Here is a 26,018-nt window from a genome sequence, read left to right as displayed (position 1 = left end):
TAGGTTCACTTGATTGAGCAGAGGGTTGCTTGCAGTGTTGGTGCAGACATGGCCGTATGGTTAAGAAGTTGCTTTGTGACCACATAGTTTCAGGTTTAGTGCCAGGCCAATCAATGATTTCTTAGTGAATTTGATTGATGGAAACTGAAGAAATCCATCATTTTTCTTTCTAAAGGGTTTTTCAACCCAATGTTTAGAGACTATCATTTTATAGCTTTACCTCACTGTTCCCAATATATATATATATATATAGGTGTAGGAGTGGCTGTGTGGTAAGTAGCTTGCTTACGAACGACATGTCTCCGGGTTCAGTCCCACTGCATGGCACCTTGGGTAAGTGTCTTCTACTATAGCCTCAGGCTGACCAAAGCCTTGTGAGTGGATTTGGTAGATGGAAATGAAAAGAAGCCCATCGTATATATATATATATGTGTGTGTGTGTGTGTGTGTGTGTGTGTGTGTGTGTGTATATATATGTTTGTGTGTCTGCCCCCCCCCCCAACATTGCTTGACAACTGATGCGGGTGTGTTTACATCCCCGTAACTTAGCGGTTCGGCATAAGGGAACGATAGGTTAAGTACCAGGCTTACAAAAAACAAATCCTGGGGTCAATTTGCTCGACTAAAGGTGGTGCTCCAGCATGGCCACAATCAAATGACTGGAACAAGTAAAAGGGTAAAGAGTATGTGTGTGTGTTTGTCTTAGAATAACTTGACTTGATATATACAATTGATTTGTATATATCCCCATAACTTAGCAGTGTAAAAGAGACCTAAAGAATACGTACAAGATTAAAACAATTAAGTACTGGGGTTGATTTGTTCAAGAAATCCCTTTAAGGTAGTGCTCCAGTATGACTGCAATCCAATAACTGAAACAAGAAAAAAAGATAAAGATATACAGAAGGGAGACTCTGCTAAACGTCCCCACCCGAAAGTCATATCAGGATGTTGCTGTTAGTTCAAAGTTTGTGGTATAAACAGGCTTTTCAAAAAACCTGGGGTTGGTGAGAAAATCAATTTAAATAAAGGGATCCTTGGTAGTGAGGAAGTTAGGTACCACTGCAATAGGATGTAATTTGTGGGAGATTTTTAGCTGCTATTTCTTCAGCACATGCAACTACATAGAGAATCTCTAGATGACACTAGTAGCCACTCATCATCATCATCGTTTAGCGTCCGCTTTCCATGCTGGCATGGGTTGGACGGTTCAACTGGGGTCTGGGAAGCCAGAAGGCTGCACCAGGCCCAGTCTGATCTGGCAGTGTTTCTACAGCTGGATGCCCTTCCAAACGCCAACCACTCCATGAGTGTAGCAGGTGCTTTTTATGAGCCACCGGCACAGGTGCCAGACGAGGCTGGCAAATGGCCACCATCAGATGGTGCTTTTTACGTGCCACCGGCACGGAGGCCAGGCGAGGCTGTCAACGGCCACGATCGGATGGTGCTTTTTACATGCCACTGGCAATGGCCATGTTCGGATGGTTCTCTTATGTGCCACCGGCACTGGTATCACAGCTACGATTTCCATTGATGTTGATCGATTTTGATTTTGATTTTGTTTTTCACTTGCCAAAGTATTTAATACATCCAACATTTAAGGTGCATAATAAACAAACATATTTACAGTGATTGTGAAAAGGGAACAAAACTGAGATGAATGTTAGCAATATGAAGAACAGAAAAAATAGCTTTGAAGAAATGGACCAGTATGGGTAGAGAAAATGAAATCTAAAATTCTGTAGGAAAGAGGAAGGGTCAATATTTAAGATGACTAACCAAACATATTTTGGAAGGAATTTCCCTCGTTTCCTCTAATTTTTAGTAATTAAGGTGTGGAAAAATCATTGTTGTTCCATTCTTTTTCCTGTGTCAAAAATATGTATGCAATGAGTGCATAACTGATAACATTATCATATCTGCTGGCACATATGACACCCTGTTTCTCTTTTAAATATTTTTAAATGTATCAAAAAATTGCCCTGTGTCTAAAGTGGCTGTATTATGGATGGGAGACCAAGTGTTGTGGGCTAGGGTGCTGGATCAACAGAAGTCCTATAGGCAAATTAACTGTTACTAATGATAAAACAATGCCAGCAATTTCAAGGGAGTGGGTAAGTTGATTACATTGAACCCAGTACTCAACTGGTACTTATTTATCGACCCTGAAAGGATGAAAGGCAAAGTCAACCATACCAGAATTTGAACTCAGAATGTGAAGATGGACAAAATGCTGCTAAACACCTATTTCTTTACTACCCACAAGGGGCTAAACACAGAGGGTACAAACAAGGACAGACAAACGGATTAAGGTGATTACATTGACCCCCAGTGTGTAACTGGTACTTAATTTATTGACCCCGAAAGGATGAAAGGCAAAGTCGACCTCGGCAGAATTTGAACTCAGAACGTAACGGCAGATGAAATATGGCTATGCATTTTGCCCGGTGTGCTAACGGCTCTGCCAGCTCACAGCCTATCAGTTTCTGCCTACCAAATCCATTCACAAGGCCTAGGACAGCCTGGAGCTATAGTAGAAGACACATGGTTGGAAAGCAATCTTCTTATTACACATCCATGCCTGTGTTTTTCTACATAACTCAACTGAGTATGAAATTGATGGTTTATTGAGTAAAGAGACTTTTCAAGAGCTTGGGGTTCATGGAAAAATTCATCTAGTGGGGCTGTGTGATAAGAAGCTTGCTTCCCAACCTCATGGTTCCTGGTTCAGTCCAACTGTGTGACACCTTCAGCAAATGTCTTCTATCGTCTCAGGCTAACCAAAACCTTGTGAGTGGATTTGGTAGATGGTAACTGAAAGAAGCCTGTCGCATATGTGTGTGTGTTAAAGCTGCTCTTCCCCTGGTGAAAGGGGTTAGCCTGCAAGAGTCCTGTGCCAGTGCCATATAAAAGCACCTAGCATATTTTGTAAGGTGGTTGGCATTAGGAGGGGCATCCAGCTGTAGAAACCTTGCTAAATCAGATTGGAGGCTAGTGCAGCTCTGGTCAAATCGTCCAACCCATGCTGGCATGGACAACAGACATTAAGTGATAATGATGATATCTTTGTGTGTCTGTCCAACACCACCTTGACAACTGGCACTAGAGTATTTATGTCCCCATAACTTATTGGTTTGGCAAAAGAGATTAATAAAATAAGTACCAGGCTTTAAAAATGTCATGGAGTCAATTTACGCGACTAAAAGATTCTCGAAGGTGATGCCCCAGTATGGCCACAATCTAATGACTGAAACAAATAAAAAAAAAATGAATAAAAAATGAAGGGGAATTTTAGTGATGAAATTTGGAACCAATGACTGAGATCATTAGATATATGGATTGCAACTAATTACTTAAGCATTAAAGTCTCACCTAATTAGTAACTACACTACACAGAAACATCATTAAAGTAATATAAATAAAGACAAAAGAATTTCTTTTTCATTTAGACAATTTTTGAATGATGTGAATAAAAAAGGATTTAATGTCAAACACTTTTCAAATAGAAATACATTATTTAAGCCCAGATCAGATCCGATCAAGTAGACTTGAGTTCTCAGCATTTCAACAAGAACGTTATTTTCAAATAATTTGGCTGCTATTTCTAGGAGGACAAGTGGCCATATATGCAGATGGGCTCCTTTGTTGTTATCATCGGTTTAATGCCCACTTTTTCATGCTTTCATGGGTTAGACAGAATTCATTGAGACAGATTATCTTCAGGCAGATGCCCTCACCTGTTTCCAAATAAAGTAATATTTCTTCAAGGCCTAACATGTTTTTGCAGAATATTGGAAGTAAAATATGACAGTGACATTTATGGATCTTTTCTGTTTGGCTATCACTTTTCAATTTCTTTAATTTCTGTTCCAATTAGTTTCATATTTGGTGTAATAATGTAGTTTTGTAGGTGCAGGAGTGGCGGTGTGGTAAGTAGCTTGCTTACGAACCACATGGTTCCGGGATCAGTCCCACTGCGTGGCATCTTGGGCAAGTGCCTTCTACTATAGCCTTAGGCCAACCAAAGCCTTGTGAGTGGATTTGGTAGACGGAAACTGAAAGAAGCCCATTGTATATATGTATACATATATATATGTGTGTGTGTGTGTGTTCGTCCCCCCAACATTGCTTGACAACCGATGCTGGTATGTTTATGTCCCCATAACTTAGCAGTTCGGCAAACGAGACCAATAGAATAAGTACTAGGCTTACAAAGAATAAGTCCTGGGGTCGATTTGCTCGATAAAAGGCGGTGCTCCAGCATGGTTGCAGCCAAATGACTGAAACAAGTAAAAGAGAGTAAAATGATTGACATAAAATTCATTTTTGCCACAAATCAATAAATAGAGTTAAAAGTTTTTAAAGTTTGCAAATTTTAGCAAATCTTAAGCTACAGACATATTCATAGTAACAAGCTCAAGAACTCTTTTGTCTGCGAGAAAGTATATGTTGACAAATATATTCTACTCATTGAGGTGGTCATGAGATGTGCTAAAAATAACAGCTAAATAGGCCTTAAGTCATGCACCCCCAATTTTTTTGTTTTTGCATAATCATATGAATTTCTGTGTGTAGAATACAAATTCACAAAAATTTTCAGAAGATTCCAAAAAATAAAAAAGTTATGAGGGGTTATGTTGTGCATAATGCAGAATTCCACCGATATTTCATTTGCTTAAAGTTGACAACGTGCTGTTACGCACAAAATGACAGCTTTCAAATCTTTTTTTTGACTGGGTAAAAATTACCAAACTTTAAAACCTCTCTAACTTTCTTTCAAAAATCTTCTGGAAAAAGTGAAATATCTTCTGAGATTCAGCATGGAAAATTATATCAATACACCAAATTTTTTAGAATTTTCCATAAACTCTGAAATTTCCACAGGTACAGCCAAACAGAAAAAAAATCCCTATTTACAACTCTCATGTAATATCAAGACAAGGAGACACACATACACGACAGACTTAGTTCAGTTTCTGTCCATCAAATCCATTCACAAGTGACTGGTTGGCCCTGGGCTATAATCAAAAGACACTTGCCCAAGATGCCAAGCAAACTTCTTAACCAGACAGCCATGTCTATGCTTCCAAAGAAATTAGTAATTTAAGACAGAACAGAAAAATAATTTAAGAAAATGGCACCAAAAGAGCAGCTCTGATTTCTTACATGAAGCGAGAGGGATTCAACAGTTGATCAATTCAGTAAGACTCGGGAAAGGATTTGATCTGAAATAACTACAGAAACATAACATTGATTTGTCTCCCCTCTCAAACAGTCGGCAGTGAAGAAGTCTTTCAAAGAGTATGGAATACAGTTTATTTAACTTTCTTCAATTTGATCATTTCAAAATTTACATGCCAAAGTCAAAAGTTTGTGAAATTGTGAAAGAATAAAACAATTTAATTTAACCATGTACAAGTTGCTGAATTAATACAGAAAAGAAAAAAAATGGCTAAGGAAATAGAATTTAAGAAAATAAATAAAAAAAAAATTGTGATACAAAATATAGAGAAAAAGATTTTTATTTTTTTTAAATCCTAAAAAGAAAAAAAAACCAAAAAAAAAAACATTTGGAAAAGTGGACAAAGCAAAGCTAAGCCATCAAATCTAGATATTAATTTTAAAAAAAAGATTCTGACACATGATAATGAGATTAGTAGCATTTTTTTGTTTGTGTGTTGGTGTAATTTTTTCCATTTTTTCTTTCTACTTTATCTTTCAAGTTTTTAAAATTTGTCAACAGTTTTCAGTATGTGTATGTATATGTATGCATGTATGTGTGAGCCTGCAATGCAGTATCAATCTTTTACTGAGAGTCACTGTATAATTCCAGTTATATAGGCATTTTTTTTTTATTACTTAATGAAGAGAGAAAGTCACAAGTTAGTCCCATATTTTATTATTATTATTAATATTCAAACTGCTTCATTTAAAACAGATAAACCACAAAGTTTGAAGTGCAGAATTGCGGTAGGTCTTCAGTTCTTTTTATTTATACCTTCCCCACAAAGAAAAGAAAACAAAAAGCATTTTAGGGATATACAAATGATTTCTATATCAACCAGGAACCTACATGATAAAAAACGAAAGTGCACCCAAAATAAAAACAAAACATTTACAACAAAGAGGTTAAAAGTTTATATATATATATATATATATATATATATATATATATATTATATATATATATATATATATGATCTTTTACCCATTTTGTCACATAAAAATGATAGAATTACACTATAAAAAACAAATAGATGGTAATCTTTGATATTAAAGAGGAAAAAACAAAGAGGGGGAGGAGAGAATTTTCTGATGCCACAAAGTTTATGTTGCAGTAGTGATCAAAAACAAAATCAAAAGAAAACAAAAAAATAGTAACAAATTTCCAATGTACACCCACTTACAAACATCTATATAGATATACACCCATGCATCCATCGACATGGTTGTGTAAGCATATATGTATACACACACACACTATATATATATATATATATTATATATATATATATATATACACACACACATAAACATACAATTATACATACATACACACATAGACATTCACATAAAATACATGTGTGTGTGTGTGTATATATATGTATATAATTTGAAAAAACTGAAATGTTTGAGAAGTAAATAGAAATATTTCGACTGAGGTATACCAGATCAGCCAAAAACAAAGAGGGTGGGAGAGAGAGAGTGAAGGGAGAAGAGTAGGAGCAGAGAGGGGAGGAGGGACAGAAGTTTCAGTTTCAGAATTGGCTGCTCCAGGAATCCTCTTCTGGTTCACTCAGTGATTAGATCCTGTCACTCTTGATGTTCACCGGAAGAGGAGCAGCAACTACTATGTCTTGGGGAAGGCATTTCTTCATCTTCTTCTGTTCAAAATCCACCAGGTAGTCCAGGTCACCATAAATACTGAGTTTCTAGAAGGAGGAAAACAAAGAGAGAACAGTAAGGACAATGAATTAATCACATAGATATAACATATCTGTGGTGCAACAGTGTTTAGGTTTATGATTCAAGTTCATGGATTAAGTGGATAAGATACTAGACAACGGAGGCACAATGACCCAGTGGTTAGAGCAGCAGACTCGTGGTCGGAGGATTGTGGTTTCGATTCCCAGACCAGGCATTGCATGTGTTTATTGAGCGAAAACACCTATAGCTCCATGAGGCTCCAGCAGGGGGTGGTGGCGACCCCTGTTGTACTCTTTCGCCCCAACTTTCTCTCACTTTCTATTCCTGTTTCTTGAGTAAAGCTGCGATGGACTATCGTCCCGTCCAGCTGGGGGGAACACATATGCCACAGAAACCGGGAAACTGAGCCCATGAGCCTGGCTAGGCTTGAAAAAGGGGCACATAAAAAAATAAAATATATACTAGACAACCAGCCAAAGGTTATTGGTTTGTATCCAGACAACAAGCACTGCATTACATACTTGACCAAGTCACTGAACTTTCAAATGGCTTTGTTCATCTAGCTGAACGTAGTAACTTGTTGTCATCCTAAATAAGTAGGATCGCTGTAAACACTGACATATGGTTTGTAGTCTTGCAGAGCAGAATTCAAATTCTTCCTGTGGGTGTGTAGAGAAGACACTAGTAATCAGATATTTTAAATCAAAGGTATAGCAGCCACCATAGCCATTGTCGGACTCATGAGCCTATTAGCAAATAAGGAAGCCTTTGTGATAAGAAAATTCACTTGAGATTCTAAAGTTTCACCCCATAGCAGCTCTCGAAGGCTGACCCAAGTCTGTGAAACTGCATTGGGTAGGCAGGGACAGAAAACCATTGGGTGGACTACTCTGGGGATCCAAACTTGCCACACTTGAACTTGAGTGAGTTTTATGCTAAAAGCACAAATTTAAGTGGAATACATCAATACTTAAACCATAACGCAATGAATAGATAGTTCCATTGGTTTCATAAAATTAATCATTGAAACCGACGAGAGACCCATTCTTTCAAAACAATAGGTTTCTTTTGTGCTTTTTATAACCAAGGTTATAAAATTACAGTTCATAAGCAGTAGTCAAGGGAGGCAACTACGAAGAGAAATAACTATAAAACTGAGTATCTACACAATCAGTCAACCTGCTAGAACTGTAGCCTAATTCCTTTCAAGTCACACCTCAGTGTCTAATGCATAGCTTCCCAAAGTGGGCGATATCGCCCACTGGTAGGCGATGGGCGAATTTCTGGAAAATGGAGGGCGATATGAACATTTTGGGGGTGACAATGAATGTTTAGAAATTAAGTCTGCATTTACTGATATCTAGACATGACGGGGGGTTTCTGTATTGGGGGGTGTCAGGCTTTTTTTTTTTTACACAGGTGGGTGATGGAGCATTTTTTGGCAGATAGATAGGTGATATTGCAATTTGGCACAAAAAGTTTGGGAAACACTGGTCTAATGTAACCCCAGATAGAACGTCTTTCACCATATCTACTTATTGTTTGAATCTGCCAGAATGTATTTTGTCATTTTGATTTTCGCTGTTTTCCATGAATGTGACAATTTTTTTTATTGGTTTGGTAGACATCAATATGCATCAGCAAATAATTTGTTTGCTGATTTCTATAAACAAGAACCAAAATTTTTGTTTAGATTCATTGGTTTCAATGTAGCTTTGCTTGAAGAGGTACAACCAGGTTGAAACAGTAAGGTGTCTCCAAGTCCCCTCACCTCAATGAATTGAGTGCGTTGGGAATACACATTGTCTGAAAGAAGTTATTCTCCACAGACAAGATACAACAGCGATTAGCACATCCATATTTGAATCTGCTGGAATTTATTAAGAATATGTATGAATGTTACTCTTCTGATTTTCAGTTTTTTATGCACAAGACTATTGACAAAAGTTATGTTATTTACATAATCATCATATTAAATTGACAAACTTTCCCAAATAACCCTATTTACAATCATCCTAAAGTTCAAAAAACAGAAAAACTTACTGGAGGTGATGCAGGGATGCGATGTTCTGGAGCAGTCACAGCTGCAGTCAAACACAACCAAATCATTACAACTGCACAGAATAAGACCAAAGCAGTCAACAATATTCGGGGTAGCCCAAACTTTAGAGAAAGGCAGGCCAACCAATCTGCATTCTGTCCATTGACATCATGCAGAGAAATGTTCAATTCTTCATCGTCATCACCATTCTGATTGTTAACAGCATGCAGCTGTGAGTTCTTCAGCTGTGGTGTGGCCACATTGTTGCCAGATTCAATGTTTGTCTCCAAATAGTTTGAAGTACGGTATTCTGAAATATAAAGAAAAAAAAAGGAGGTAGTTAGAAAAAATAAACTAAAGGAGACCTTTTGCTAGGTAGAGTACATCCAAGATTATATCATTCAATGTGTCCTTTGTTATCTGAAAAATTTGGCAGCTATTTTTAACAGGCTGAGCAACCATGCACAGCAAACAAATCTTGACATGTTACCCACTGAGCAAACAAAAACAGCTAGAGACTTAAATGATGGCAACACAGAACAAAATGTGCACATCTTTAGATGTAATGATAACCAAGGAAAAAAAACTCATATTTTAGTAGGAACATAGTTTAATTATTGTTTAGGCCATAATAGCAACAAATATTTATTTATATTGGCCAAACCATTAGAACATGCCTTGCAGCATTTCTTCTAGCATTTTGAGTTCAAATCCTATCTATGGTCACAGTACCAAAAATCCTTCCAGAGTTGATAAAATAACTGTATGCCTGGACAAAAGGCATAATGGTCACAGCTGGAACATTTTCGATTATAGGTTAGATAAATCAGGTATGGGATTAAACAACAATAAAGTCAAAGACTGTATAGACTTACCATCACCATCACTGTCAAAGCCACGGTACTCCACATAAACCTTAGGTTTTGATCGCATCACGATAAGATTACCATTGTCTCCTTGCATATAGAAAGACCAACTGATGCTCATCTGTCTGTAAACCCTGTGTATCATGTTGCTGTACAGTCCATGTACATACATCAGTGGGTAGAGAAGATGAATGCGAGGTTCAGATTCCTCATCCTTCTAAAATTACATAAAATGATTAAACATATTATAACACTGATATAACTATAGAGCTTTTATATATATACAGGTTAAAGTAAAAAGGAGAGGCAAACAAATTGGTAAGACTGGACAAGGGCATTTATTTTAATTTAGTTATATAATGAAAGGTAGAGATAGTCTCTGACAGCTGTTTCTGGGATATCCCAGCTATTGGGACATCATGCAGAGCAAAGACCCCATATGCTGAGTGTCCTGTCATCAGAGAGAGCTAGATTAAATATATGTAACAGTGGAATAAAAGTTCATCATCAATGATAGTTGTGGTTCCTCAAGCCCAGAGAGGGAGAAGATATCCAAACAAGCCCAGTTAGATCCAATGAGACTGGGTGCTCGTTAGGTAAATCCATGGTCAGAGAGAATGGTTAGATAGTAATCCATTGTGAAGGGAAAAAAATAGATGTTAGCAGTTCCAACTGACTCGAAGGGGGAAACACTTCTAGTCATTTTGGATAAGGTAATCACAAGACCACAACTTCAACTGCCATTCACACAAGAATTTAAGTGGCATACCTATCGGGTTGAGTCACCCTGACGAAAACCCCTTGTGTCTTTATATTTATATGTATATATATATATATATATATATATAGTTCCATTTCTGAGGTTGTTAATAAAAGTTAGAGGAAAGAGCTGATGAAATATATACTAGTTATGAACTAGGGGTGTTAAAATATAATGGTTATATACTATGGAAATTGATGGAATATGTATTAGTTTATAAGCTAGTTATATACAATCAAAGGAAATTTAACAGTATTTCAACTCAATCTTTAAAATTCATTATCTATGAATTCAAATGCAACAATTAGGTTTAAGATCTGAACTTTTAACCTTTACATCAGCAATCTATTTGCCTTGTCTTAAGTTCGACTTATGAATGTAAGAACATTAAGAAAAACTTGACAGCCTCAATTCAAAATGCAACTCATTCCTGAATGTACAGCAGCTATGGTAATGATTACATCATAACTGCCTTAGAGGAAAGATAAAGTGGGTTCAGTCAGTGCAGAAATATTGGCTCACAGTGATTTACTGATTCCATGTGTGTGTGTGTGTGTGTATATATATATATATATAATGAAGGCTCCATATTTTATATATAAAGTGAAGAATGATTTTGTAGATGAACAATCACTATGGAGCTGAAATAGGTTGCAGAATTACTTCACTGATAAAGATGTTTCTTAATCAGAACAAGGTATGGACCAAAACACAACTTTTTCAGTTAGTTTGATGTTCTAGTTGTGATCATTATCAACTCATTCAGGACTCACCCAAATTAATTAAATAAGAAAAGGTGTTCTAACCACAAATATATTACTTTTTGTATATTGAAGAGTTTTGGTTGCTATTTTTAACAAACTGAGTAACCATGCACAGACACTTTGATGGTGACCGTTAAACAAATTTTGACTGGTTTCCGAGCAAACAAAAAAGCTAGAGATTTAAATGATGGCAACACAGAAAGTATGTCCATCCTTCCACAAAAAGGCTCCTTCGTTAGCTATAAGTATATTGTGTGTGTATTCTGTAATCATTTGGATATATAAAGGACAAAGATAACAGTCTTTGGAAATCGGTTGGGTTCAGAGGTATTTTGGGTGTGAAACAACTGTCATCAGCAAATATTAAGTGCACTTAAATAGACAGGGCTCATATTCTTGATGGTGAGTCTTGCATCATTGCAAAGTTTTAGAAGGTATACGTCACTAAGTAGCATAATAGATGATCCAGGTTACAGCATCAGTTTATATGGAGGGGGGTTGCTGTGGACATGTATGTTACAACGGCACCCACTACAACTCCATTAGGAATTAAGGCCTCGCTGCCCACCCCCACTGTATGGAGTATACATTGTTTTGTGTAGTTCTAACACACAACTAATAGCAGATATCTGTTTATGACAAATGGTTATCTCGGTGTTCAGAGATTGACAACACATCTTCATTTACCTCTTTCTCTCGTTGTTCTGCCAGAGGAAGTGCACTGCTGCAACCATGTCGGCATGCAGATTTTTCAGCTGTTATGTTGGCATATGCTTCATGGCATACTAGAATAGAATGAGAAGAAAAACAAACAAAACAAACCATCATTGTCTTTGCAATTAGTTCTGTATGTGTTAAAAGAATTCAGTCACATAACATGTTGAAATTTAGCATTTACAGATAGAAGACAAAATGTTTATTACTACATTTACATACTGGCAGAGGTACCCATCAGTGCCCAGGTATTGTATCAAAGTAATACTGTACAGTAACGATTTCTGCCTAGATAAATTGCTTCATAGCATTATTGTATGGACTGAACAGGGACATTTGTAATCCTAGAGTTCTGAGGTAAGTTCTAATATAAAAGCTAACTGGACATTTTTTTACCTTATATTTTCTCCTATTACATACACATTGCAACAGTTATATCATTTCTGGCTTCTGTTGCTAGATTTTATGTATATACACACTCTTTTAGGTTACACACAGCTTTATTGCATACAGCAGGTAATAGTAGATTTATTTAAAAAAAAAAAAAAAGCCCCACTCAATATTGCAAATATGATAACACCAGAATATGGCTGAGTAAATACACCAACTAAAAAACAGCAAAATTAATATAAATAGTAACATTAATGAACCCAATTAAAAATAATTAATCTTAATCTCATCTCAGAATGAACAACAAAGTGAGTAAATATGATGATGATGATCATCATCATCATTTAGCATCCGTTTTCCATGCTAGCATGGGTTGGACGGTTTGACCGGGGTCTGTGAAGCCAGAAGGCTGCATCAGGCCCAGTCTGATCTGGCAGTGTTTCTATGGCTGGATGCCCTTCCTAACGCCAACCACTCCGCGAGTGTAGTGATGTGGGAGAAAATGAGTTGTGCAATTGTTTTAAAAGGTACAAAAGAGTGATTGATAGTGACTGGAACAAAAAGTCAAGGAAGAGGTGGGAGAGTGCTACAATGAAGTATTTTCCAGCATACAAGTTGACATTTTCAGACCAAAATTTACAGCCAAAACAGGTAAGGTTGATTTATACGACAAAACGAATTCAGAGAACCAAAACTTCCATGTGAAATGCAGCAGGATGTGGAAAGATAGTGATGGTGTTTCAGTGTTTATATTATATTTTTACACTATATGCTACACTGACTTGTATGCCAGAAAATATGGTAGTGAACTATGAATCAAATGATCATCAATGATAGTAGAGGTAGTTTAAATAGGAGTAGGGGGATAAGGAAGTGATTGGTTATTATCTAAGAGAGATAGGGTTGGTGATGGTAGCTGAGATAAAAGTAGATGATAAAGTTGATGTTGTTTAGCTCCAGGTCATCCAGAATAGACCAGCTCTAGAAAAAATAGAATTTCAAGCACTGATCAACTTTATAGACATAATATATCCAAGATAATTTTCTTGGAGACATGTTTCCTCTTTTTAAGACAGTAGGTTGTGATTTGAAGGAGACATAGCTATTTTTAGTACATTGACTGATCCCATACAGGCTCCCCTGCAGCTCAAAGATGGAAGTAGTTAGAAATGGTCTGATAAACTAGGGTTCATGGTAGCTGGGAAAGAAATAAATGATGAAGTGCCTGGACAAGGTCTAATGGAACTAGGGTTGACAGTTGTTGGATTAAGTGTAGATAATGGGATGATCATGGATGAACATAGTCTGACTGAGCTTGATGATAGCAAAGAAGGACAGATGATCAAGTGCTTGGATAGAGAGTTCGGCAATGTACAAAGACAGAAAAACATGAAAAACATGTCCAGTTAGGTGCTATGGATTCAGAGTGATATCAATTTTCTATCAGTGAGTGTGACCTGCTAGAAGTAGCAGCCACATCTTCCTCCAATCACATCCTGCCATCTTAAAAAGGAGAGACACATTGGATAATGCAGTTCTGTATCTAGAAATGAAAGAAATATTTTTACATAGTTAATATAAGCTAACACAATAAGATTATTTAAGATTGTCTCACCATTAAAGCATTCCATGTTTGTATCATTAAGTCGCTGGTTGTTATGGCTCAACTTGCAAACATAAAACAAACGACATCCCCTCCGGCAAGCATTGAGGTTCTGTAAAACATCAAAACAAAACAGTTAAAATATTGAGCAAAGTGGACATCAACCAATTCTTATTTCTTCACTGCCCACAAGGGGCTACACACAGAGGGGACAAACAAGGACAGACAAAGGGATTAAGTCAATTATATCGACACCAGTGCATAACTGGTACTTATTTAATTGACCCTGAAAGGATAAAAGACAAAGTCGACCTTGGCAGAATTTGAACTCAGAACATAGCGGCAGACAAAATACCGCTAAGCATTTCACCTATCATATCTATCAATTTATCTTTGTGTGGGTGTGTGTATGTGTGTGTGTGTGTATATATATATATATATATATATATATATATATATATACTAGCAGTATCGCCTGGCGTTGCTCGGGTTTGTAAGGGAAATAACTATAAAGCATTTTTAGAGAGTTATAGCCAAAAAGTAGCAAAAAAATGCATTAAAAATGGAAAAATATGATGGTAAATTTTTTTTAAATCGTTGACTCATCGTAGACATTTTTAGAGTTACTTCCCTTTAAAAAAAATATGCCTTAAACTGGAAAAAAATGATGGTAAATTATTTTTAAAATCGTAGACTCATGCTAATACCCAGAAGGGCTCGATATGAATCACGACTATAAGATACCCGGTTTTGGTTAAACTGCACTGCAAAATGTGGGAGTAGTTAGGAATCTAAATCGAAGGGGACAGACACTTACACAACTACAGTTTTATATATAAAGATATATATATATATATATATATATATATACACATGTATGTATATGTGCATATTCATACCTATTATATCAAAGTCAATGTCTTTATGTGTGTTCGTGTGTTACAATTACTCAGAAGTCATTCTGAATGCATATATCTGGTTTTGAAAGTAAGCTCTTTCAGATATACACATGTATATATACACTGGTACACAACTTCATACATTAAATGTACACTCTCACACACAAAATGTATGTACACAGATACTGTGTGTGTTTATATATATATATATACATACATATTAATACACACATGTACACACACACAAATGGTATTGGTATAGGGAAAATGGTTGAATTAAGTTTATTTCAAATGGCAAAGTTGAGAATCAGAAGAGAAATTGTTTAAACAAGCTATCGATCAAGTGGAATACATCTCACAATCTTAGATTGTATCATATCGCAGCTGTCATTTATAGAAGTGGTACAAAGCAGCCAGGTCAGATAAACAGAAATTCAAAGATATGCATGCTGTGGTCCACACATACAAACACACTTTAGAACATTAAGATATATCAGCCAATATACTTCCTCCTTGTCTCTGTAACACAATTATAATAAGGCTTCATGGATTCACCTGGAGTTCATTTCTACTGTCACAACATGAAACTAACAAAGCCTCCACAAGATCACTCAACTGGCTTGAAATAGCAGCCAAATGTCCTCAAATCACACAGAGTTGTCTTTAAAAAAGGAGGACTACACTGGATAATGTAATTTTAGATACACTGTGCCTGAATAATGACAGATGGTCTTGGATAGAATATCACACTCCTACATGGCAGATAGAAAGTGTGTGTGTGTGTGTGTGTTAGTGTGAATTTAGATAAGAGAAAAATGTACTGAATACATGTAGTGGGGTTTTTCCAAGAAGGACATAAAAGAAAAAGTGAAACAGAATAGTAACAAAATGAAGCCCCAGCTTTGGAAAATTGAAAATATATATGTCACCAATATTGTCATTGTCATATCAGCTTTTCTGTGCTAGTATATATCAATATAGCTATATGTGACAACAGTAGCAGGGTACTTTACTTCAACCACTGCAACATTAATACCTAATGTGTCAACTAACGCATGAAACTATTGAAAAATCAAACCCTGCAACAGCTTTACAGTTAATATTTTACTTATTGATTTACAGTAAATATATTTTAACACTATCAATGAAAGCTTTATATTAAGTGGTTCCAGAGCTGTACTTTTATATATAACCTTTGTGCTTGTTTGTGTGAGTAATATGGGGCATTCCTCTGAGCACACGGAGGCTCAAAATTGGGAAGTAAAAATTAATGTGAAGCAGCAAAGATCACAATTGAGTAATAACTGTCTGGATTACATGAAAAATTTTGTATGTTTTTTTGGAGAAGGAAGATAAAACAGATCATTTCAAGTAGAAAGTAATAGCCAACAAATTCAGAAGGAAATGTATAAGTACAGCAGTAGTCGATGGGTATGACATTTCTGAAGCCCTTAATATCACCATCCTATCTGTCTGTTTGTCTCTCTATTTCTCTCTCTCTCTCACTTACTGAAAAATATGGAAACACATGAATTCCACTGATTAAAGTTATAGTTCTTACATATCTCATACTTACCATAAATTCATCCTATTATAATATTAATCACATAATACATAAACAAACAACACTAAAATAGAAAAAGAAAAGCAAGCATGGCTGTGTAATAAGAAGCTTGCTTCCCAACCACATGGTTCTGGGTACAGTCCCACTGCGTGGCACCTTGGGCAAGTGCCTTCGAGCTGACTAAAAGCCTTGTGAGTGGATTTGGTACACAGAAACTGAAAGAAGCTGTTGTATGTATGTATATTTGTATCGCCATCATCGCTTCACAACTGATGTTGGTGTGTTTACATCTCCATAACTTAGCGGTTCGGCAAAAGAGGCCAATAGAATAAGTGCCGGGCTTACAAAGAATAAGTCCTGGGGTCGATTCGTTCGACTAAAGGTGGTGCTCCAGCATGTCCGCAACCAAATGACTGAAACAAGTAAAAAAAAATGTATAAAGCTATTCACTTGATAATTGAAGCTCATCATTTCAAGCCAACAAATTACTAGAAATAGTAACTAAATTTCATTCAAATCAAACCTAGCACCTTAAAAAAAAAGAGGACATAGTGAACAAGAGTAATCCAGTAATTCTGTGGATGGAGAGAGAGAGTGCTGTGTGTGGATGCTCAGAGCTAGAATGCTGCATAATCAAAACAGATTTGGAAACAATCACCAACAGCCAGTCACCGAATATATTTAATACATGCTTGTCTATGAAACAGTGTCTTCTCTAAATCTCTACTACAACTACCAAAATAATCTTTGTGACTGAAAACTTTACCATCTCCCATTTTCACTACTGTCTCTCTTATTCCTGAAACAGTTACATATCTCACTGTGCCCTGTTTCACTTCCAACATTTCAAACTAAATATAAGACACACTGGCTTCTCCCTACATATCAATCAAAATGTAATCTGGAGAGTTTTGGGGCAATACTTTCCTTAACTTCAGAATAACTCTCAGCCAGCTGACCTATGTTGAAAGGTATATCCAGTCACAGAAAACACTTTTCAGACATTGTATATCTAGTACTATTTCTAGATCACATGACTGCAGAGTGGCTATGTCATTGGCCAACTTGGAATGTCAGCTATCACAGGATGTGCTACCCAAAATATGTTTCCAGGCAGAGAATGGGGTATAAATTTGGGGCCTTGTAGAGAACAAGTAATTTCTGTCATAAGAAAGCCAAGTTCCTTTGATGTTTTTCTGACATTTAGACAATAGTACAATTGGAATAGAAGAGAAATCCTAATGTGCAAAATAAGTAGTTTATTTGAAGTAGGAGAATGAAGAAATCCATGATAGCAAGAATATAAAATCTCCATTTAAACTCAAGCCAATCAAAACTTTGTGAGAGTATTTGGGAAATAGAAACTGAAAGAAATTCATCATATGTATGTGTGTGTGTGTGTGTATATGTATCATCATCATCCATCATTTTAAATCTGGGTTTTGTCCCCGTTGATTGGGGTGGCCGGATCTACCTCAATGCCATAGCAACTACCCTCACACCATCTTGCCTGGTTTTGGTTGTCCTCCTTTCTCAAGCCAACCCTCCCAATCTCCTCCACATCTTCCTCGCTTTTGCTGTCCATTTACCTGAAACTCTAGCACCCTATTCAGAACATGCTCCTCATACCTCCCCAACACGTACCACTGCAATCCATTCGCATTTGCCAGCCGTTCCACTAATTCCTTCAACCCCATCAAGCCCTCAGTCCCCCTTTTATCAAACAGCCTCATGCCACACATTTCTTTCACCATTGCTCTCTCAGTCCTTCTCAAAATTGCCATACATACACACACACACGTAAGTGTAAGCCAAGTATAAAGCAGTAATAAGAGCTATGACAAAAGAATAAATGATTATTTTATGAACTTCATTAGCTCCAGCATGGCCACAGTCAAATGACTGAAACAAGTAAAAGAATATATAGTGCATAAGTTTATTTGGTAAAAAAAAATAAATATAAAGACCATCCCGAAATACAACAACATCAGTTTCAACATCCGATTTCACATCAGGAATCTTGCAAAACGAACTGATATACATATATATAACAAGCAAGTGTATTAGTTTGACACTTGGGAAAGTGCAAACGTCTTTTATGTTTCGAGCCTATGGTCTTCAACAGAAAGGAATATGAGGAAATAAACATATATATATATATAGGCGTGACTGTGTGGTAAAAAGCTTGCTTCTCAGCCACATGGTTCCGGATTCAGTCCCACAACATGGCACCTTGGGCTGACCAAAGCCTTGTGATTGGATCTGGTCGATGGAAACTGAAAGAAGCCTATCATATATATATATATTGTTGCTATTATGTTAAACTGTCATATGTCCAAATTTAACCAAATGTGTTTTTTTTTCAATATTTAATTTGGCTTGCAGTAACCAGATTTTTGGTCAAACTATTATCTCCAGCTCCTTCAAATGAGAATTGTCAATGTGTAGTACAAATGGTATAGCATTTTTCAAAAGTGTAGTAAGCCCCAGTTTTTTTTTTGCAAAAGTATTTCTGACAGGAAACATTCATGGAGTTATGATTTTATGCAACCAACAAAGTATTACTGTTAAGCTGAAACTATTACTAATGTAAAAAGAAATGGAATAGTGAAACTATTTTTTTGTTTTCTGAAAAAGCAATGTTTTGTACTTACAACACTTTTGCATAATAATGATATATATATTTATGTGAGCGTGTCTTTGCCCTGCCCCACAGAAAGAAGCCTGTCACATATATAAATGTATGCTTGTGTGTATGTATGTGTTTGTACTTAATGCTAGTGTGTTTACGTCTCCTGTAATTTAGCATTTTGGCACAAGAGACCACTGGAATAATACTAGGTTTACAAAGAATAAGTCTTGGGTCAATTTTTTTCAACTAAATCCCTCCAAGGTGGTGTTTCAGCATGGCTGCAGTCAATTGATTGAAAAAAGTAAATGAATAAAAGAATATAACCAGACACACTGAGGTGACCATAATATGTATCTTTTCAATGTTGATTTGTAAATTGACACACTATTCAGATATAGAAAATGTAAGTGTGTGTGTGTGTTTTATGAAAGTACATGACATCTGGACAAAAATCTCTAACAAACCTACCTTGTTAGTGACATAACAATAAAACTACTTTAATGTGTGAAAAAAATTATTGCCTTCCTACAAACAACAATACAAAGCACACTAAATTCACCAGCAAATTAATATTTAGTGTGTGTGTGTGTAATTAAGAAGCCTATTTCTCAACTATGAGAACCCAGTTTCAATGCAACAGTGTGACACTCTGGGCAAGAGTCAACTATTTACTGTATAAACTTGGGTAGACCAAAACACATCTGACTGAAATTTGGTAAATGAAAATTGTGCAAGGGTAGGTTCAGTGCATGCATACATATTTAACCCTTTCGTGACTGTATTTATTTTGAGATGATCTGTGTTTCTTTCAATTACTTTGAATATAATAAGGAATTTAATAAAACAACTTAGTTATCATTAAGCTAGAATTAGGAACATAAATTGTGACTACGGTTTGGTGGAAGATTTTGATTCAAAACTTATGAAAACAAGACATTTGTACTCAGAGCCAGAGCCGGTTTCATTCGACGTCCCTATTCCATGCTGGCATGGGCTGGACAATCTGACTGAAAACTGGTAAGATGGGGAGCTGCACCAGGTTCCAATCTGATTTGGCATGGTTTCTACAGTTGGATGCTATTCCTAATGCCAACCACTCTGAGTGTAGTGGGTGCCTTTTATGTGTCACTGGCACAGGTGTCAGTTACAGAACATCAGCACTGGCCATGGTTATGATCTCACTTAGCTTGACAGGTCTTCTCAAGCATGGTATATCACCAAGGGTCTCAGTCACTTGTTACTGCTTCTGTGAGGCCCAATGTTTGAAGGGTGCTTTTTACATGTCACTGGCACAAGTGCCAGTTACATGGCATTGGCATCGATCATGACTACGATTTCACTTGGCTTGATGTTTGTTCATTTATTTTATGTCAGATTGTCATTGCTAGCATGAATTGGACACAAATACATAGTGAAGCATGTTTTTACAGTCGAATGCCCTTAATGTCACTAAATCTTATCTAATTTTCAAGTAATGAAATTGTTTTTATTCCACTCCTCTTCAAAAAAGGAGAGTTCTGGACATATTAACAGGTTATGTCAACCGAATATCACCAGCTTTTGCTCAACAATTTTAATATGAGGATGTAGAATGTAAACATTTACACACACATGTGCACACGTATATACATGATGGGTTCCTACAGTTTTCATATACCAAATCCATTTGGGGGAAAAGTGTTTTAGGAGGGAGTGGGTTGGGGAATTTCAGAAAAATTCACTGGAGTCCACTTCAATTCGTCTTAACTTTCAAGAAAATGGATATTTTTTAATGAAATTCTCTACAAATATACCTTGGACTATGTATATTCCAAGGACATAGGAATTTTGGATCAAAACAATTGGGGGCTATTATGGACAACTTGTTCAGAAATACCTGCGAGTGGGGAACAGTTCTCAAAAATAGCACCCAACTTTATACCTCTGATCTCAACCATTGCCAGCTTTGAAGACAAGAATGTACAGTGCATGGTTAATGCAGGTAGCTATTGAATCTGTATCCACGTTTGTGGCAATGCTTTAACTGCATTGAGTTGAGGGTATTTTAGTTTTTATCTAAGTCAGAGTGTGGCCAAGCTGGAGCACCGACTTGAATTTTAGTCAAACGAAAATCAACACTGGTATTTCATTTTCTTTTAAACCTTGGTACTTATTCCACTGGTCTCTTTTGCCACTAAGTTACAGCAACATAAACACACCAACATCGATTGTCAAGTGGTAATGGAGAAATACAGACACAAACATATATATATATACATATTTAAAATACATTTATTTTTATGCTTGTATATAACTGCCGAAACAGTTACAGAAGTCTAGTGCAGGCTTCTGCCTGGTCAGCTCATCAAACCATCCCACCCATGCCATCATGTAAGGCGGACATTAAGCGATGATATAGATATACACTTGCGTCAGAAATTAATTAGCACTTCTCAAATTTCTACATTAAATAGGTTAAATCAATTAACCTATGAGCTGTTCAAAACGTCTTACGCGATGAGAAAACTTAGTATGGTGTGATTTCGGTCCTTGCGAGGCGCTACCTATATCTATTAAACAAAGGAAGATTTGTCTGCATCCACACTCCAAGTTGTTGTTGCACTGCTATGTCAACATCATAAGGCTGTAGACTCTCAAACTGCTCTGCAAACAAAGTTACGTCATCGTTCTGCGCAACAGTGAACTCGCAACAAAGCAATAGTTTGAGATATGGCCACTAGGTGACAGCACATACCTTGAGTGAAGAGCAAATCAAGGGTGCTAATTAATTTCTGACGGTAGTGTATATGTATGTGTGAACTGCTTCGAAAATTTCTATATCTGCTTTGGTCTGACCACAAATGTAAAGAAGATGATCCTTGTATAGGGAGCCCCCACTCAATCTTACTCTGACACCAGTGACTTAAGGCTAAGTGGCACTGTCTTGGAGACCATGGAAGCCAAGCCTTTCCATACCTTGGAAGCTACCTGTCCAGCAACTGCACCACTCAGAAAGAAATTGAGAATAAGACCAGCACAACCGATACTTCTTTTGGAAAACTCAAAGCAAGTCTTCCTAAACCATGATGCCATCATCCAAATGAAAATCATGGTTTTCCAAGCTGTCATTCTCTCCACACTCCTCTACAACACCCCTGTGAGACAAGAGTGTTGTATCAATGTGACTTGAAGAAAATTGAACCTTTCCAATAGCACAAACTTCATGCATTCATTGAAAGACTATATTACCAATGAAAACGATCTGCTCTGGGCTGGAGTGCCCAGCATTGAAGCTACCACGGAACGACACTGCCTATGCTGGTTGGAATACATCATACGTATGCTTCAAACACGCCTCCTCCATCAACTCCTCTTTGTAGAGTTGGCCCCAGACCATGCAGAGCTCTCAAATTCTGCTTCTGAGACCAGCTTAAGCTCGCTCTCTTCTGCAGACTCATTGACCCAAATATCTGGGAGACAATCACCAGGGACTGCTCAAAGTGGCAGAGTGTCATTGTCAAGTGAATGGTCCAGATGGAAAACAATAGATGTCAAGAGGCAGATGTCAGATGTTGAAGATGCAAAGAACAACTCGCACTTCTTGTCAAGAGACAGCAAGTAGTGGTTTTTTTTTTTTTGTATAAGACAAATGTAGACTTTCTGATGACATACATTATATATTGTTGGAAAATATTCTGAATTTATAATCACTGTTACATTAAATATCTTAATGACATATGTTAATACATTATTCTTCTCTAAATTCTATACAGTTTTTACGTAGAGGGTCTCCAAGGGCTAGTTACCTGTCTAACTAGGTACTTTTAATGACATACATAAAGTATGGTTAGTTGAAATGGAAGACACTCTGTGCAAACAACTGCTTGAGTGACTAAGAAACAAGATAGTTGAATTCCAATAGGAGAGTCATGTAGATTTCACCTTCAAGAACTTATTTCTGTCCAATTTCAATCAATTGCTTATTTTCATTACCACTCAAAAAACTTTGCCCAAATTTATATCAGTTCATAAAAGAACTCTTGTTATATCTAGAGAGAGAGAAATTCATCTTCCATTCACATACACCATGGTACCAAAGCTAGCTACACAAACCATATAACCATTTCACATTCAGACTATTCTGTTAAAGGTAATACTTATTTTTAGACATTGTTTTGAATTAATCATGCATTATTCATAGCTTTGGGGTTTTCGTGATGTGGTAGTTTATCTTCAGAATGGCATTGTAGGATAGGTGTGAGGGGTCAGATCTGGCCAGTTTAAATGTTAAGGTGTCAAGTCATATTTACTTGTTACAACCAACATAACTCAGGTAACCATAGCAAACCTCTGAATGGACACACCCAAGTACATTTAATTTGGTAGGTCACCACAAACAATGAATAGTGTCATCATATTAACCATATACTAACAATTGCAACTTACAGCATAACCAAGATGGTCACAGAGAGCTAACCAAGGTTTGATAATTTATGAATTTAGAGACAGTAATTTTATGACAGTGATATTCTTAGACTAATGATATGTTCCTGAGATCTGCAATGTAATGAAAACAGATGCACATGACAGCATTCACTTGGCCAGTGACACATGATTATGTAAACACTAACTTGCAAATCTCTCAAGATCCTAAACACAAATAAGTACAATCTCTCTAACTAGCAAACTCAAATGTTCCTTATCTATGTGACTTTGGTTGCTAAAGGTTACTATAAAAACAGTAATACTGACATGATAATTACAACTTTCTTGTATTTATAACATTTTAGCACTTACAATAGCATTTATAAATTTCTAGTATTTACATTAAATTTTGCAAGTTTTTGACAAATTTTTTACTTTTTATTTACATACATGGAGTGAACATTGCATATCGAAGTTCCTCACTTAACTGAGATTTCACTGTAAGCAATGGATTTGTGATCTTGTTTTTTCTTTAATAATAGTACCAAGCCTGGTGCAGCCTACTGGCTTGCCAGTCCTCAGTCAAACTATCCAACCCATGCCAGCATGGAAAATGGATGTTAAACGATGATGATGATGGTGGTCTGGTCAATCAAAACTGACCAGTAAGTAATTTAAACTAAAGATAATGAAAATGTGTTAACAGACAATGAATATACACTTCTATTTAGTAATTTCACTAGAATGATTCGTCAACCTTCAAAGTTTAGGTTCCTATTTATCAAGGTTATCCATGGGATAATCATCAAAATAAACACAATAGTAGCTACGGTAAATACCAAATAAATCTACCATTGTTAAATTCAAAACTATTTCTTATATTTACTAAAACTATGTCATTACAACATTGGCACCTCACCTAACAAAGTATGGGAACGTGTGAAACTAATTAAATATTTAAAATAATGTCAGCATGGAAGGCAGATGTTAAATGATGATGATGATGAAGCTTTCCACTCTTTCTCATTAATCATTTTGAAACCAACCTACCCAATAATAACCCACAACACTATAACAAAATATGCCAGTTTTAAGGTGTTCATAGTCAAATTAAAACCACTGCTTAAAATATGTACTAAACACTATTGACAAAGTTGATAATACTATTAACATTTTTCTGAATACTTATTTTCAGTTTAATTAAAACAGAATATTTCAAAGGAAATATTATCACAAAAGAGTTAATGAGAATGGAAGAAGTGTCCCACTGTGTATTTGTGAAAGCCAATGACAAAGTTTGTCTTTTGGCATGCACTGGAATAGCTGTTGTATTCAACCACACAACTTGTGATCCAATTTTTATCAGTCAATGATAATAGATATATTAAATTGCAAGACTATTAACGACTGCTTTGCTGAATGTGTTTTGCTGGGTGTATATCATCCATGTATATATCAACAAGAAAACTAAGAAAAGAACAGCTGCTTTTGAATAAAAATGCTCTGGGTGAATGTTGGCTCACGTCACATAGGTGTTCCTTTGTTACTCATGTTATCAAGAAATAAGCAAGCAGTTTTATCATTGGAAACCTTCAGCCCATGACACACTGATCACCAAATGTAATGTTTAAAATAAACCAGATAAAACAGTCTGCTTGTTAACTGATTCAAATGTCTTTGTGTGTCAATTGTGATAGTCTATACGTGGCTGATGATTTATTATCTTAGCATATATAAACTAGATATTCAATATGATTGCTGTACATAAATATACATAAAAACATTTACATAACACTAACAGCACCTGCAGAAATACCAGTTATTTTGCAAACTTGTAAAATGAATGCAAGTTGAGAACCACAAAATACATAGTTACTACTGAAATCACATTTTCTCTGTAACAAGTTCACATAGGTTATATTGAAAGTGTAGTCTTAGGAGAGAACATCTTTAAAAGTGATATTATCACTCTTCTAGCTTGAACCTCCCCACCCAACAAAAATGGAAGAAAGTTAAATACAATATTTCTTAAAACATGTCCCCTTTGTGTTCATGATATATTTTTAATATATTAAAAATGCATTATGAAATAATACATTTTTAATATATAATAATTTCATAATATATTTTTAAAACTTATGCAGACCTATTTCTTCTACAGTAAAATAACTATCTCTGTCCCCCTATTATACTTTAACCTCTTGCTTAGCACACAGCTACTTCCCTTGATTTCACTCCCTTTCTCAACTAAGAGGTCTTTGTTTTGCAAGTTACTTAATGACTCCACTGGTACTGGTGTCATGTAAAAATCATCTGTGCCGGTACCACATAAAAAGCACATGTGCAGGTACCACGTAAAAAGCACCCAGCTGTAGAAACCAAACCAAACCAAAACTGACTATGGAACCTGATGTAGCTCTCTGGCTTGCCAGTGCCTGTCAAACTGTCCAACAC

At 36.2% G+C, this 26,018-nt stretch overlaps 1 protein-coding gene across 1 annotated transcript in view; it reads right to left on the bottom strand.

Moving 5' to 3' along the window:
* Positions 1–6,226: 6,226 nt before the first annotated feature.
* LOC115213999 (transmembrane protein 59) overlaps positions 6,227–26,018 on the bottom strand; it is a 32,851-nt gene continuing 13,059 nt past the window's right edge. Inside the window, exons 2-6 of the mRNA XM_029783008.2 lie at positions 14,078–14,177; positions 12,046–12,143; positions 9,844–10,051; positions 8,971–9,278; positions 6,227–6,932 (exon numbers count right to left, since the gene is read on the bottom strand). Coding sequence (XP_029638868.1) covers positions 6,804–6,932; positions 8,971–9,278; positions 9,844–10,051; positions 12,046–12,143; positions 14,078–14,177 — 843 coding nt within the window. The 3' untranslated portion in view covers positions 6,227–6,803. The remainder of the gene's footprint in view (positions 6,933–8,970; positions 9,279–9,843; positions 10,052–12,045; positions 12,144–14,077; positions 14,178–26,018) is intronic.

Source organism: Octopus sinensis, linkage group LG7, assembly GCF_006345805.1.
Source record: "Octopus sinensis linkage group LG7, ASM634580v1, whole genome shotgun sequence".
NCBI lineage: Eukaryota > Metazoa > Mollusca > Cephalopoda > Octopoda > Octopodidae > Octopus > Octopus sinensis.
Note: the sequence above shows the minus strand (reverse complement) of the source record. Positions and strands in the feature narration are given on the sequence as shown.